Here is a 15,920-nt window from a genome sequence, read left to right as displayed (position 1 = left end):
CTGCAGGTGCAAATTGACAGTGTTGTAGGCTGGAGCCTACATTTATCTGTGAAAAGGGAGTTGATAGATACATAGCACTTGCAAGATTTCTCATCTTTCCTTGTCAGTATCAAATGTCTGCTTTTGGGTTACAGTGAGCTTGTCCACAGGTGTATGACCTTCATGCTAAGTGTCCCAAAAGAATTGCGGATTTTTTTTCTGTTAATCCATAACTGTCTGGATTACCCCCCAAACCCTTTTTTTCTTTTTTTTTTTTTTTTTTTTTTCTTTCTTTCCTGGATGCTGCTCAATCAAGAAACATAGGAAAATGCTGGTAATTAGAACTTGAATAGTTTCACATGGATATTACAGGCAGTAAGTGCCACAAAGGGAAATGCCTCAAAAAAGTGTTAGTGATGGGAAGAGTCTGCATTAGCAGTTTCTGAATGGAGCTGTTGTTTCAGAAGAAAGTGAATCTTACTCTGGAACAACTAATACAAAGTAGATATGTTATTCTGAATTAGATGTATTTCTATTCAGGAATGTGTTTTTATACTTTGTTGGTTTGCAGTACATGCTGCAGTATTTTTTTCTACAAGATTTCCATTGAATTTTGCAGCTAGGAAATCCTGTGCACTAACTTGGAACAAGTTAAAATTGTTAGTGCATTCTGTAATTACACAGCACATCGTAGAGTTCACACAGAATTTTATCCTAAACCTTGGTACGTGGTTCAACCTGTATTCTGTATGACTGCTGTCCCTTTGGCTAGCAGTGAAGCTTCTCGTACTGCCTTGCTTTAAACAAAAGAAAAAATCCATTGGCAGCAAATAAGTAGTACAAGAGTATGAAAACAAGATGTTTAAATAATTGTTGATTTCAACATTACTTACTTCAAATCTCTGCTGAATAAATTTATAATTAATAATAATAAATTAATAAATTAGCAAATTAGTCAAATAGAAAGTTTACACACAGATATGCTTATGCATTTTTTTCCTCTGGTACAAGTTGCTGTAGTTTAATTCTTACTATTCACATGGGGTTTGTTTAGGAAAGCCTTCATCTGTAAGTCTGTAAACCTTTCTTCTTACTTTCTCCAGTAGTTTTCAGGGAAATGATCAGATGAAGCTTACTTCTCAAAGTTAAAATAAACTGTGAGGTTAAGACATAAAAATGTTTTCTAGATAGTTACATACCATCATCATGTATTACTATATGATGTACTTAATGCTGTTAGCATGCTGATAATACAGGAAGTGGTATTTGGCTTCCTTCCAAGATGTTCCCAAAATGTGAGCATCATTCCAGAACTACCAATACTTCTACCTGATCACTACAGCAGGGTTAGCAAGAAGGATTGGCTTTTTAATGCTATTACTCAATAACTTCCACCTAAAAGGACCAGGGACAGTTGTTACCCTTAAGATTTATTTTGTTTTTAACCCCAGTGCAATTTGTTGAAGCTATATAATAAACATGATTTCTGCCATATAAATCCATGGAATGATTACTGTTCATTAGCAGGCAAGATGTTGGAACTAGCTACTGTGAAATTCAACATGGAGTTTGTGTGTCTGTTATGCAGACTCTTGTCTAGCAAATGCTACTCCAAAGTCTTTTGAGTTTAGTTGAGTAACAGGCCTGGATTTTTATTTTTTTTCTAGATGGAGAATATGTCCATATGGTAGGTACCAAGCTGTGGAAGATCAAAAGTTGATCTTCCATTTAGCATATAAATAGCAAGAGTTAAAATTGGATTAATAGCTAAGTTAAACATATGGCATATGTTTGAATCTGTTAATCCCATTTGTGAAAGTTTGTTCTCTTCTTGTGATCAGAGGACAATAGAATGAATCAGGGAGATGTTCTAAGCATGGGTAATTAGTTTGCTAAATGTCAGAGTCACCTATCTTACGTCAGTCAATGGGATTGTACTGTGATTTTCCTCAGATTTAAATTTGTATTGAAGTTTTTCAGCAGTCTTCAAAACATCCCGGCATTTACATGGGATTTATCTAAATTTTCAGGGTCAGTAGGCACATGACTTAAATTGAGCTGGAAGCGGTGCTGGGAAATCCAATTCTCGCTCCTAATTTCAGTAAGGTATCTTTTGTTTAGTACAAAATCAACTTCAGTACATCGTTTCCTCATTCCATCCTGAACTTTTACTTTAGTGTTTCCTAGGTCAAATTGTCATAGTGTGAATAGAGTCTGGAATATTTGCCAAGTGGCAGGAATCTTGCAGGTCTGGAAGGCATTCCAGGGAAGTCTGTCTGATGTTGCCTTGTTTCCATGGTGCAACAGCCTTGGAGTAAATAAAGGTGACATGTAGCTAGCACATGGTTGATACCATTAGAGTACAGTCACATAATGCAGCTGCACTCACGCAGTACATAGATTCATCAAACAGTCCAGCTGCTTGGTCTTTGGATTTGGAAATTCGTAGTGCTACAGCTTGTTGCGTCACTTCGAGCTTGCCCAGTCCTACAGGTTCTATTGGTTTTCCTTTTCTATGCTTGTAAATTAGCTTTCCTATTGTTACCCCACTGTTACGCTTGATCTGTTGTTGTTGGCTAAAATAAGGATCCTGCTGTCTATATTCTTGAGGATTTTTACTTCCTTCTTTTAAGAAAGCAGGTGGTAACTGTCAGCTGCTGTATAATGTTATTTGGTCCTTACTGGATGTTTTGGGGCTTGGGGGAGCTGAGCTATACTGTAGTGGGTAGCATGGTAATAGCACTGTAATGGGACTGTGAGAAAAAGTGTGCTGAAGTAGTGCTCTTTTCCAGGTTGTTTTCGGATTACTTGTCTGTTGCCTGGAATGAGTCAGGAGAGTAGCTTGTGAGCCCACTGTATCATGGGATGCACTAAAAGCTCACAAGAAAGAGCAGCATTCTTGGAGATGAGAAAGAATCTTGCCCTGGCACTGGAGCAGAACAGCCAGTAAAACAGCCAGATCAGATAACTGTCTTGAAACAGATTGCCTTTTCTCTAATACCATGCTCTTTCTTTAGGCTTGTCATTCATGCTCAAAGTTTTCATCAAAACCATGTCAATCACTGTGTCTTACTTCTAGAATCAAGGATTAGTGATTTCCAGCCCTCTCTTGCAGAATGTAGCAATTCTTTGCAGCTTACTGCTCCTTTTAGTTGTTGCTAGAGACAATTTCTGTCTTTAAATACAGGAAGAATGGGCTCTAAATGAAATTGGTTACCTGGAAACGCATACATCAATGGTCTTAAGGCATAGTTGATAGGAATATCAATTTGTGAGCCATTTTTAAACCATAATTATATCAAATGATAGTTAAATCAAAAGTACATGCTTTAAGGTTTCTAATACAGGAACATTTCCCCCACAATGTACTTAGGATTCATGCCAATCCATTAAACTCTTACTTGCCCTTTTTGAATCATAGAAGGATACTACGTTTGTTGCAGCAAATGAGGTTCAATTTTGAAATAAAGTGATGATTGAGAATAGAACTACTTGGGATCTTATGGGGAAAACATTATTTCTTTCTTACAGGGACAGTACTTGCATGTATTAAAAGGAATTGAGTGAAAATGTCTCTTTCTTTGCGATCGTAAGTTTTCTCAGACTTTTTGGAAGGATGCTGCTTGGGTCATTCTAAAAATTGGGTCTCTCAAAGTGGTATTTTGAATTTGAAGATCTATGCTTTAAGGTACTATTTTTCAAGTAGAATGTAAACCTCTTGAGATGCCAATACAGAAAATTTTGCCTGAACTGACTTTGCAAGGTTAAGATCTATTTCCTTAGCTGTGGGTTGGGTTAATCGTTCCTTCACCACTGCTAGCTTTCTTTGCTTTTACAGGCCTGCTCTTAGTATTAATTTTTCTGTGTGTTAGTTTGCTAAGTACTTGTGAAAAAGAGTATAATGATGAGCCATACAGTGCATGTCCACCTTGTCTAATTGGCTGTACAAAAGCATTTCTTCATGAGTTGTAAGACTGTATGCCATACCCCCTCCTTGTAGGGCCATGTGTACTGAAAATATGTGTAGTACAGACTATACATATATGTGAAAGTGTTTATTGCATGTAAATAGGTGATGTATCGTAAATATACTGTTCTTGTATATCGCTTTCCTTGCTTGGACCTTGCCAGAGTTTGGGGCTGTTCAGTGATAGAGTCTGCCTCTGATTGCCCTCTTCTCATAGAGGTTTCTCAGTCTTGCGTAGGGAATGAGCTGTAGTTCTTCTATCCTGAGGTGTAAGCGATGCCTCCTTCTAAAGCTAGAAGTTGAGAATGATCCATCTGTCTTTAGATCCCTTACTCCTGAGCAACCCTGGGGAAAAACGTCTGTTGGTACAAGGCTGAAATTGGTCACTAGATCACGAGTACTCTTTTTATGCTCTCTCTTTGTAGTTCAAATGTAAACTCCCAAGTGAGTTTAGGTACATTGACATTTTCATCCATGTTGTGAAATGACTTGATGTTAAAATATTTCTTTGGTGTTGCTCTGTGCCCTTACTTTTGGTTCTATACTAAATTTGCTGAACACAATTATTGTGCTAGGTAGAATTAGGAAAAAATGCTATAGATTGGCAAAACTTGGAGTAGCATTTTCCTAAAATCAGTGTCATATCTGAACCAGTAAACTACTGGATTTTTAAACTTTGTATGTAAAGCTACTGAATTGATATTATAAGGTATAATAACTTGTCCTCGATGACTGTGGCTAATAATATCATGCCATAAGAAAAAGTGAAAACATTTGAAATACCAATTGATAAATGCCTTAATGAGTTTTGAGAATGAAGCCTCCCCTTTTCCATCCAGCTTTGTCTTTAGTTCATAATGTCTTAAAATAAAACAATTTCAGACTGAGCAGTGAACAGTAAGTCTAGATATGGGAGCAGTAAATTTATGAAATCAAAATCACACAGCTGCTTATATATCAGTCTTTATAATTATTAGGTGCATTAGAATTATGTAAGCCATCATAGAATGGTTTGGGTTGGAAGGGACCTTAGAGATCATCTAGTTCCACCTCTCCACCATGGAGAGGGACACCAGACCAGATTACCAAGCCCCATCCAACCTGTTTTGTTTGTTTGTTTTGGAAAACAATATGTAAGGAAAAGAGTTGGCAGGAAAATTAAATACATGTTTGCTTTACTTACATAAAAGCCTAAAAATAAATGCACATCACATACACCTTTGGAGTTGTAGCCAGTAATTTTTGTGTCCTTCAAGTGTAGCTCAAACTTTGAAAAGCGTCCTGTTTTGCTAATAAAACCTCTGCAGCACTTGGACCGTGTTTACAAAGTTATTTTTAATTGTGAAGAAATGGGAACTATTTCTTGTATCTTCTTTTGACAGATACAGCACATGTCGCTTGGATTCTGTGTTCATATTACTTATACAGCCAGTCTTGGGTGAACATAATGGAAGGACAGGCAGCAATCTAGGATGACAGGAATTCAAGAAGACAGTGAAAATTAAAGGTTTAGGTTTCTGACAGGCATCTTCTGAATCTTGCTGAAGTAACGTAGTATGTTGCAGCCTCTGAAAGAGATGGTAACCAACTCTTACCAACTGTTACTTTGCTATAACTAGAGACTACCATTTCCCTAGCAGGATAGCAGAACACTGGTCGTAGAATCATCGTATAGCCCAGATTGAAAGGGACCTTGAATAATCATCTAATCCAACCTTTCCTATGAAAGGGAGTCTAGATGACACTTGACTGGTGACTGACTGCCCAGTCACATCATGAAAACTTTCAGTGATGGGCACTCTGCCATGTCCCTGCAGTGTTCCAGTGAGCCCCTGCAATGTTCTAGTGATTTTTCTCAGTCTCTGACTATGTAGTGACTTCATAGTGTACCTGTACCTTCAGTGGTGAATAAAGTGCTGTGCTAGAGTGTGGATGGGAGTGGCAGAAACATGAGCAAGAGTTCCCTTCTGCTGCTCTGACGGTGGACAGCTATGAGTAGTGGTATCTGAAACTGGTGACATGCAGGTGCTGGGGAGGCCTGTGTCAGTGCCCTCAGAACCCTCTTCTCTTAAGGTCGCAGTTTTTTTCTCATTTCAGGCAACAAAACCATAGCCCATGTGTTACTTTTCTTAAACAAAAATTTGCCTCTATTCTATTTTAATTTTACATGTCATTTCATTGTATTTAGAATCATAGAATAGTTAGGGTTGGAAAGGACCTTAAGATCATCTAGCTCCAACCCCCCTGCCATGGGCAGGGACACCTCACACTAAACCATGTCACCCAAGGCTCTGTCCAACCTGGCCTTGAACACTGCCAGGGATGGAGCATTCACAACTTCGTTGGGCAACCGTTCCATATTTATCTTTTTGTTACCAATGAAGTGTATAAAGAAGCTGAGTCAGCGTTGAATAGGGAGGGTTTATTATACTTACTTCTAGGTAGGTGTGCTTTTTTGTTAAAGGTACAGTTTGGATTGGAAGAGACCTTTAAAGGTCATCTGGTCCAAACCCCTGCAATGAGCAGGGACATGTTCAACTAGGTCAGATTTACTCAGAGCCCTGTCTAATCTGACCTTGAATGTTTCCAAGGATGGAACATCTACCACCTCTCTGGACAACCTGTGTGCGTGTTTCACCACCCTTATTGTAAAAAATTTCTTCTTGTATCTAGTCTGATATTAAGGTTTCTAGTCTTTTTGTAGCTGTTGTATAAATTAATGAAAGAATAACAGATTGATGCAAAACTTACGTTCACTCATTTTACCAGTACACTAAAAATTGTAGAAGGCTTTGTGTGGGATTTTGCACATCTTTGGTTTAACTGAAGTGCTGAAAGGGTAGTATTGCATTTCTGCAGACTAAAACTGGCTTATACCTTTATTGGGGATTGTTTTGCAATCTGATACTCATATGTGACATCTGTTATTCTTGCCCTTGTAGTGTAGTGTCTGAGTTTCACACTGCTTATTATTGGTTGCTTATTTTGCAACAGATTCTCTTTATATAAGATTAAAATCTTGTAATCTTCTGTTTGGTATTTTTAAAATTTATTATGTAACAGGAGTAACTAGAGTTATCACCTCTAACTTAGTGGTAGATACTATTAATCCTCTATTTGGGAAAATACAGGGAATAGCTTGTTCATGTGTGTGTGTACATATGTATGACTTTTGCCTGTATAGACTTGTTTTAGGAATATTGTATAATACTTGGATCAAATGAGAGCAGATTTAAATTTCTGTTTTCAAATCAATGGCTTTTTTCAATAGTACAGTTAATTTTAGGTCATTAGTTTTCCAAGAACTATAGCAGCTACAATGTTTGAAGCATAAAACATATATGAAAATCACTGTTTGTTTTTTACTTTTAGACACTTGCATATTTTACATTTGTTGATGTCTTGATAACTTTAAATTCTTGTTCTTTTGTGTATGTATATATATTATGGCTAGTATTAAGTATATTCTATTTCTTATTTGTCTTTCTGATTTTTCTTCTTTAACTCTGGGATGCAATAGTACAATTGTATTCAAACAAAAGCTCTTACCAACAGCAAAGTGGGTGCTGTAAGTGGGATAGTGATATTTTCAACAGTGTTCTTAGTTAACTGTATTTAAACTTACCAAAGCTTTAAAATCCTCTGTTGTAACTCACTTGATACAGACAGGATATTTGTTGTTGAAAGAATTTGCCAAGGCTAATGGTGGGTAAATTTCTTAGTATCTTGATAAAATGTCACTTTTGCGCAAGCTAATTTATTACTATCTCAGGACACCAGCTTGCACGGCTTTACCATCTATTCTATTACTTTATCTAATAAATTATGGAAGGTTGAAGTCGCAGGCTTTGTGAGTTCCCAGCCCTTGTTTCTGTGAATTAGCATAAGCGTTTTCTTCACCATAGGAAAGCAGAACATAAGCATGTATTTAAAATGGAGCATATGCTGAAATGCTTTGCTATTTTAGGTCTTGGTTGTTTGCTTATTACTTCTTTTTTTCCTTTTTTTCTTTGAATGCTATCAATGTACTGCGTGATCACAAGAGCTCGCATTTTTTTCTCCAAGCGGGTGCTGTTCAAAACAAGGTGCAGAGAAGAAAATAAAAAAGAAAGGCTAGCTGGGACCTCCACAAGTTGAGGACTCCTAACATGCTTGCTTCAGTGTTCTTTCTTGTCCATATGGTAGAATGGAAAAACGTGTTTAATGTCTGGTAATTAAGCAAGTAAAATGAGGGGGGGGAAAAAAAGTAAAGGTACTTGTTACTTTCTTAGTGTTTGGTAAACAAAGCAGCAAAGCTGTCATTCATCATTTTAAGATTAATTGCAACTTCATGCCATAATAATTTTGCTTCTGCACATAGCTTTAAATCAGTGGCATAATTAAAACAGGGCTGAATATGGACAACAGATTTATATTAGTACCTTATTAAAGTTATTTTTAATCAATCATAAGAACTTAATATATGTTCGGTCTATTATCTACTTTTCTTCCTAGCTAAAAAAAATGCTTACCATATGGTTCCTACCATAAATTTTAGTCTAATCAGAAGTAAGTTTTGGATTCTTCAAGAAAATCTATGTTTCTGCTTTGCTGTTGATGCCTTGTATCTTTTGGAGAAGAAAACATTTGGAAAAATTACAGTTCTATAGAGAAAGTATTTTTATTATGGAGCAAGGAAGGTGGGAAATGAAAGATAACACAAGGCAGGCAGAGATCTTTTGTTTAAAAAGAAATAAAGCTCCATGCAAAGTGTTTGGTTTGTAGCTGTCAAACTGATGTAAACTGCATTGATGTTGTTTGAGAACACAGAAATGTTTATAGTAATATTAGAATTAACAGAGTGACATAAAAATTGGAGTATGGGAATAGAAATAGTTTTACCTTGTTTCTCCTCTCCCCTTTTAAAGATTTTGCTATGTGTTGACTGTGTAATTGTATTTCTGTAGCATGTGGAGTATTCCAGTTGCAAGGAGATAACCAGCAGCTGTTTGAAGTACTATTGTAAGCCCAAATATTTAGAAATTTTAATCCCTTTTTTCTTTAAGGACCACTACACCAGGAGAGACTAAACTTTTAGCTTCTGAAGTCTATGATATCCTTCAGTCTTCCAACATGTCAGACATGGACAATGTGAATGAGATGAATTATCGTCGACGGAAAGCGCAGTTTTTCCTCGGCAGCACAAATAAGCGTGCCAAGACAGTGGTTTTGCATATAGATGGCCTTGATGATTCGGTAAGGAAATCTTCAGTGTTTATGTAAATAATGCATGCTGTACTGAGATGTAATTTGCCCATAGAAATAATGTATTCAGGCTACTTCTGTGGCATCATCATCAGCAATTTTTGTGGATCATATTTTGAATCACAAGATACGTATAAAATCTTGCATAAATTGAGCTTAGAATATCTAAAGATGTTTTATGTTTTAAGGCAGTTTCCTTGATGTTTTTTTAATTACTCTAAAACAATGTTCTGTTTCCACCTCTCCGAGTTTTCTTTCCTTTTTCAAGAAAGATTGGAATAACCAAGGTATCTTCTCCAGTTTTACTTAAAAATAGCTTCTTGTTGTATCAGTTGTGTTAAACTAAAAAAAGAAAGTTTCCTTTTAGTTATGACAGATTTTAGACACTTTTTATTACTGTTAATTTAGAAGTGTTGTATTTTCTTTGAGCTGGTTTTGCTACATCTTTTTATTATCTGTGAGATCTTTTCTACTGTAGTGACCAGAATGGCATTTGAGTTAATGAGGTCTCGCTGAGTCTTTATGTAATGTCAGAATAACTTCTACGGATTTATCTACCATACCCCTGTAGATAACACCCCAGGGCCATGTTTGCCTTTTTACGGCTGCCAAACAGCATGTAGACTGTTTAAGCATGTTATCCACAAGTGCCCTCCGGACTCTGTATCTTCAGTTTTGTACCCATTTTAAATGATCAAACCTGATCCTTTGCTTTGTTGCTTTACATTTTGCCAAGTAAGCGTGTCCACAGGCCCAGTTCCTCAACAGCGTATGCATTGTACTGTTTTCATAAGACCATAGTTAATTCCTTTAGAAATAACATGCTGCTCTAGCTCACTTTATACAAAGTAAATATTTTTCACAGTTTTGTCCTTCCAGCAGTTGCTCTGTCTAGAACGGCAGTGCTTTGTCAACACCATTGGCGTTTGTACTCTGAAGTGGGGTTTGGCTTGTTTTGGTTTTTTTTTTGTTTTTTTTTCCAGCAGGTTGTCTCCTGTTAAGTTTGGTTTGGTTTGATTTGTTTTTAAGCTTGTAGTTGATTTGTTTGTTCACAGGTATCTCCAAGCAAGGAATTTCATTCACTTCTACTTTGTGAGTTTAGATATTCTGGCTATAGTGTGATGCTATCTTAAAAGTGTTTCTTTGTACTCCTCGACAAATGGAACTTGGTGAGATTTATGGAGTTTCTCTCTTAAATGCTGAGGCAAAGGTATTCTGAAAAAGCATCAAATATTCAACTCCAGAGAGCAAAACTGCAGGCTTCTGTAGTTGCCTAGACCACACCAGCATGTTTTCTTATCTCATTGTTGAAGAAAAGAAAAATCTGACTGTGCGCTGGCTGGAGATGGCTAGTGTACGTAGCTCTGTATTTCATCAGATGATTAAAGAAATGTTAGTGATACTCCAGGTGCTCACCCAGCAGTTAAACAACCCTATAATGCTGTTTTAAATGTCACGGTAAGTTGGAACTGGGGAGGTGATGAAGGATGGGAACAATAAAAGCAGTTTAGTTTCATTCCACAGTTTATTTACGGCCTAACAAGCAATGAATATCAGGTGGCACATACAAGTGTTAAAAGGCATATTAAGTAAACACAGGGCTGTAAACATTGTGTTCTCCGTTTACCTTTGTTTAGTTATTTAGATTTGAAATGGAGTTGCTGTCAGGAATGATTGCAAATCCTACAAAAGCGTGTGGATTTTGAAACCTTACATAGCAGATATTGATTATTTCAGGAAGGGAGGGGAAAGGTCATTTGTTGTTCAAGATCAAATTATCAACTTCAACTTTATCAAGCAGTACTTCAGGATTCTGTGGCATCCCCCTCAATAAGTTTTCTAGTCTGTACGTTTTGCTAGTATTTGTTAGGGTATGGTAACCAGGGTTTGGTGTGCAAGAAAATAACCTGCATTTCACCTATCCTGCCCTGTACCGGCCCTGCCCTGTGCCCATGCTGCAGGAGTACCATGCAGAAAGATGCCTAGCTGTGTACTGCGGGGGTTTGTGCCTAACTGCCACAGTTAGACATACTTTGCCAAAGACATCTGTGCAGCAAGGCTGGTGGCTGCCACGCTTCCAGCTTTTTAAGGAGTCTGTATGGACCTTCCTAAGTTTTGTCTTTAAGAAGCCATTCACCAGTTACCTGATAACTGAAAGCCTCATTGCAAATTAAACTGAGATGCCTGTGATTTAACGTGAGATCTCAGGGTAAAAAGCCAAATTTTGTCACAGAGTTGCTACGTGCCCGTATAAGCATAAATTATTTTAGGCTAATAAGCTATGAATGTGGTGCTGCTTTTGTCTGAAAGTAGTTTCAACTTTCACTTGTGAAAGACAGCCTATCATTTTTGCTATCAAATATTTCTTGTGTATAGGACAGGCAGCTTATCTATCAAAGTTATCTTTTGTAATTCTCAGATGTTAATTATCGTAATACATAAACTTACACAAATGAATTGTTTCAATATATATGCTAAACTGCTAAAAACTGCTTTGGTTAATTATTAGATTAAAAGAATTCAATTTACTTATGCATGAAACTGTCCCAACTACTGACCAATGATTATATGATAATTAATATAAATATGCTTTGAAATAACTTGCTATTTAAAACCTTGCAGAAATTTGCAGTAAAAGTTAAATACATCATTACTTTGAACTTTGTGTAAGGCCATCACAGATACGATTTATTTCTGGTATAGTGCATCTTTTCTTGTTTTCCCCTTCTGTCTTACTAGTCTCTCCAAGTTTATTTTAATCCTTTTTGTTATAACCATCTTGTGCAAATATTGAAAGGGAATTAAAATCGGAACATTCTAAGATAATATAGAGCAGATGCAACTAGTACAGATCAATGTAATGTTACAGCACAGTAGGTGATGTCACTTGCTTTAAACATAACATTCTATGGGTTATCAACCATATATTTTCCTTCTGAAGTAAGAATTAAGCTTACGCTGTGCAGTGGTGTCTGTGAGCTGCCACAGATAAAGCAGCTGAAAGATACAACAGCTGCTTTGATGCATTCAGTCAGTATGGAGGCAAGGTGTCTGATAAATAGCAACTTAAACACTAACTACTCATCAATGAGCACTTCAGTCAATCAGAACTTAACCAGAGGGGACTGTTTAGCTGATCATACGGAGAAAAACATTCTTTGCTTTTCAGCACTTTCCTCTAATTATTTACAGTTGATTCCATCCTTCGTTGACTTCTAAAGAGTAAGCAATTTTTTCTTTTTTTCTTTTTTTTTTTTCTTTTGTAGCAAGAGGATCTAATATTTGTGCACTAAAATGTAGGTCTAAGGTTTTATTTTCCAAAGATGTGATTGACTAGTCACCTGCCCTCAAACATACAGGAATTCCTTAACAATCAGTTGTGAGCATTTTCCCATTGTGTATTATGAAAGTACTTTAGTTGTGGGGGTTTTGTTTGTTTTTCAGTCTCGAAGGAATCTTTGTGAAGAAGCCTTGCTGAAAATTAAAGGTGTTATTAGTTTTACCTTTCAAATGGCGGTTCAAAGGTGCGTGGTCCGAATTCGCTCAGACTTGAAAGCAGAGGTGAGCGCTCAATAACACTCCAGATCCTTCCAGTATTGTGTTCTGTCACACTGAACTCTTTTTTCTGTGTGCTTGTAGGCATTGGCAACGGCGATAGCATCAACCAAAGTTATGAAGGCACAGCAAGTTGTGAAAAGTGAAAGTGGTGAGGAGGTAGGATACATATCTTTCTAAACTAACCTATCATTTTAGTTCGGCTGTATCTTTAATGCCAGCACCTTTGTGCTGCAACAGCTGATGCCAGGCAACATTTTGTAAGCGGGAGTGCTACACATACAGTACAAGGAGAATAAAGGGTATCCTATGTCAGGACTGTTCTATGTATCCATAGAACAGTTTTACAGAACTTACTGCTTAGGAGAAGGACAAAAATACTGTAATTGCTTCTCTCCTTAATGATATGGAAAGGATCACAGTGAACAGAGTTTCTGAAGTGTTTTTATTTCACATCTACATTAAATGGGCTGTGCCTTTATTTGATATTTTTTCTTCTATGTTAAGCCAAAGCTTTTATTGTGTGTCTTCTAAGCATAGTAGTTTCCAGATACCTAGTAGGTTCCATTTGTATTCTCTCTGTATAAGAAGATGAGGAGGAGTCTCACAAAATACATGCCTGTTGTCCTGAATATCTGTGTAACTTCCATTCATTCTTTTAAGTTACAACATTTGACATAATTTTAATCTGTTGTGGTTTATCAGATGCTAGTTCCATTCCAAGATACTCCAGTGGAAGTAGAGCAGAATACAGATCTACCTGAATATTTACCAGAAGACGAAAGCCCGACTAAGGAACAGGACAAAGCAGTGTCTCGTGTTGGGTCACACCCAGAAGGTGCAGCAAGCTGGCTCAGCACGGCAGCAAACTTTCTATCAAGATCTTTCTACTGGTGACTTGTATTTGGTGTTAAAAGACTGTGTGAATGAACCAACAGGGGGGCCAGTTTTCCATTGGTGTGGTGAACTGCCAAGTGCAATTTGCAATAAATCATTACGAAAATTTTAGATTAAGCAAATGTATGCTGCATTTTACATCTTATTGGATGTTTAGCCTGATAGGGCAGGGGTCAAAGGACAGAGGCCTCCAATGAAATTGTTCTTTTTTTCTTTTCCCCTGTAGATTTTATTGCTTCACTTTTTAAATATGGGTCCACTGTTATATACCAAATGTTTATCCATATAGAGCTTTAAGTTTGACTTCACATGAAACACATGGTAGGAAGAATCTGTTTAACTCGAGTCTCAGGGCCTCTGTGAACAAAAATTCTTAATAGCTCTAGCTGTGCATGAAATAAAATGCCCTTTTTATTTCTGCTTCCCTTTGGACTAATGTTGTTTTGTAAAATTTTCTCGCTTTTGACTCCAGAGAAAAATAGAGTCTGCCTCTTTTTTTGCCTTTATTTTTGCCAGCCCCATTCACAGTGTGAGCACAATGTGCCCCTTTTGCTATTAAATTAGACTCACTACAGACTTGAAACTTATAACCCTTTTATGTACGCTGAATTTTTTTCCAGCCTGCCCTTAACCACTGGAGTGCTTGAGATTAAGAAATAAGGGATTGAATAAACAAATTTGTATACATACATTGTACAGTAAATAAACTAGAACATATTTGTAATGATGGCTGTGACTGACTGATATATACATATATATAACTAATAAATACCACTGACTGCTGTTTAGGCTAGTTGGGAAGACTGTAGCAAAAAGAGCTGTGGTCTAATGTAGTGATGACCCACTGCAGCTCTGTCTGAAGAGAATAGAGGGATGTAGACTGTATTTGGTTAAGAAGTGGTGTTCACTGTTAGGAAACATTTAATGGTAACTGAAACTTTAAACTTGAAGAATAAAGCAGGACTGAATGCCTCTTTTGCCACAGTGCCACACTTACAAATTTTGAACTTTAACCCTTTTTATTTTTTTATCTAACAAATATGATATGTAATTATTCTTCCCTCCTAATGTCTTTCATGAGATTCCCATCAGCTTGGATAGGCTTAAAATCATACGCAAATAATTGCCTTTGCCCTGTTACTTACAGACAGTATAGGTTTAAAGATGTCTTGGTAGCTTCTGTCACCGAAAGTGATAAAAGCAGAACTTCTGTAGGCAGAGAATAACATCTGTCTGAGCTGTTAGTAAACATTGTGTGAGGATTCAATACACAGTGCTTGAGAACTGCAGTGCCACTGCTTTGTTACACCAGAGAAATACAGCTGAGAACTTTAAATAATGTTATAAAATAACCTCATTATACAACGCTTTTTTGTGGTAATGTATTTGCTATAATGTTAATTATATTTACCACTTGGAGACTCAGAAAAAAAATTTAATACATCAAAGTTATTCCCTTGGGCCTATGCACAAGGAATAAAAAAAAATAAATCACAGACTGTCATAATACTACAGAAATGCTGAGGAAATGATAATGTAAAGTAATAATGCAGGTCAGAGTTCACCCACCCAAGTTAGTTGTCATTCTAGGATTAAAAAAAAGAGAAAAGCTTGTTGGCAGACTAGATGTCTCATGTTTTTTAATATATCTAGTTTATTTTTGATTCAGGTTTACACGCACAGATTGAAAATACAGGCTTTCCAGGGCATGTATTGCTTTAAATATGTAATACTACTCATATGGCTGTCTAGAATGTTACAGTACCAAATGTGTTTGAGAAGTCCTCTGTTCTATAGCCATGAATGCAGAGTTTTATTTTTCTGCATTGACATCTGTTTGCATTTGCATTATTGCACATCTCTACTAAAAGACTGCACCCTTTGGATATTAATGGTTCAATACCAGTAGGTATTACAGTTTGTTTGTGCATTCAGTCTGTAGGTGTGCTTTTATGACAGTATTGCAGCTCTTGTAGAACAGTATAAGGCATCTGTAAAAGTTTTTGAAATATATTGTAATATAATAAAGGATAATATAACTAAACAAAATCTGACTTGTGCCTTTTTAAATGGTTAAAAGGCTGGTGCCTTTTTAAATGTTCTGACATTCTTTTAAGCTGTTAGTGGTATTAGAAGTACACCTTCTTCATCTTTAGTTTAACAGGAGTGCAAATGTCTGGTCATAGTGAGGCCTTTGCTGCATATCACAGTAGGGCTTTTGTGTATGTTTAGAACATGCTTGCATTTTAAACTGAGTTTTTGTACAAAGTATACAAGT

The 15,920-nt window shown here is 36.6% G+C and overlaps 1 protein-coding gene across 6 annotated transcripts in view; it reads left to right on the top strand.

Moving 5' to 3' along the window:
• ARMC1 (armadillo repeat containing 1) overlaps positions 1-15,680 on the top strand; it is a 30,172-nt gene extending 14,492 nt beyond the window's left edge. For 4 of the 6 annotated variants that reach the window (XM_080610151.1, XM_080610149.1, XM_080610150.1 and 1 more), the window contains exons 4-8: positions 7,990-8,031; positions 8,992-9,181; positions 12,635-12,751; positions 12,830-12,904; positions 13,451-15,680. In XM_080610151.1, coding sequence (XP_080466277.1) covers positions 7,990-8,031; positions 8,992-9,181; positions 12,635-12,751; positions 12,830-12,904; positions 13,451-13,642 — 616 coding nt within the window. In that variant the 3' untranslated portion in view covers positions 13,643-15,680. The remainder of the gene's footprint in view (positions 1-7,989; positions 8,032-8,991; positions 9,182-12,634; positions 12,752-12,829; positions 12,905-13,450) is intronic. The other 2 variants (XM_080610152.1, XM_080610153.1) reach the window with 2 other exon arrangements.
• The last annotated feature ends 240 nt before the right edge of the window (positions 15,681-15,920 follow it).

Source organism: Psittacula echo (genome assembly GCF_963264785.1).
Source record: "Psittacula echo genome assembly, chromosome: 2".
NCBI lineage: Eukaryota > Metazoa > Chordata > Aves > Psittaciformes > Psittacidae > Psittacula > Psittacula echo.
Note: the sequence above shows the minus strand (reverse complement) of the source record. Positions and strands in the feature narration are given on the sequence as shown.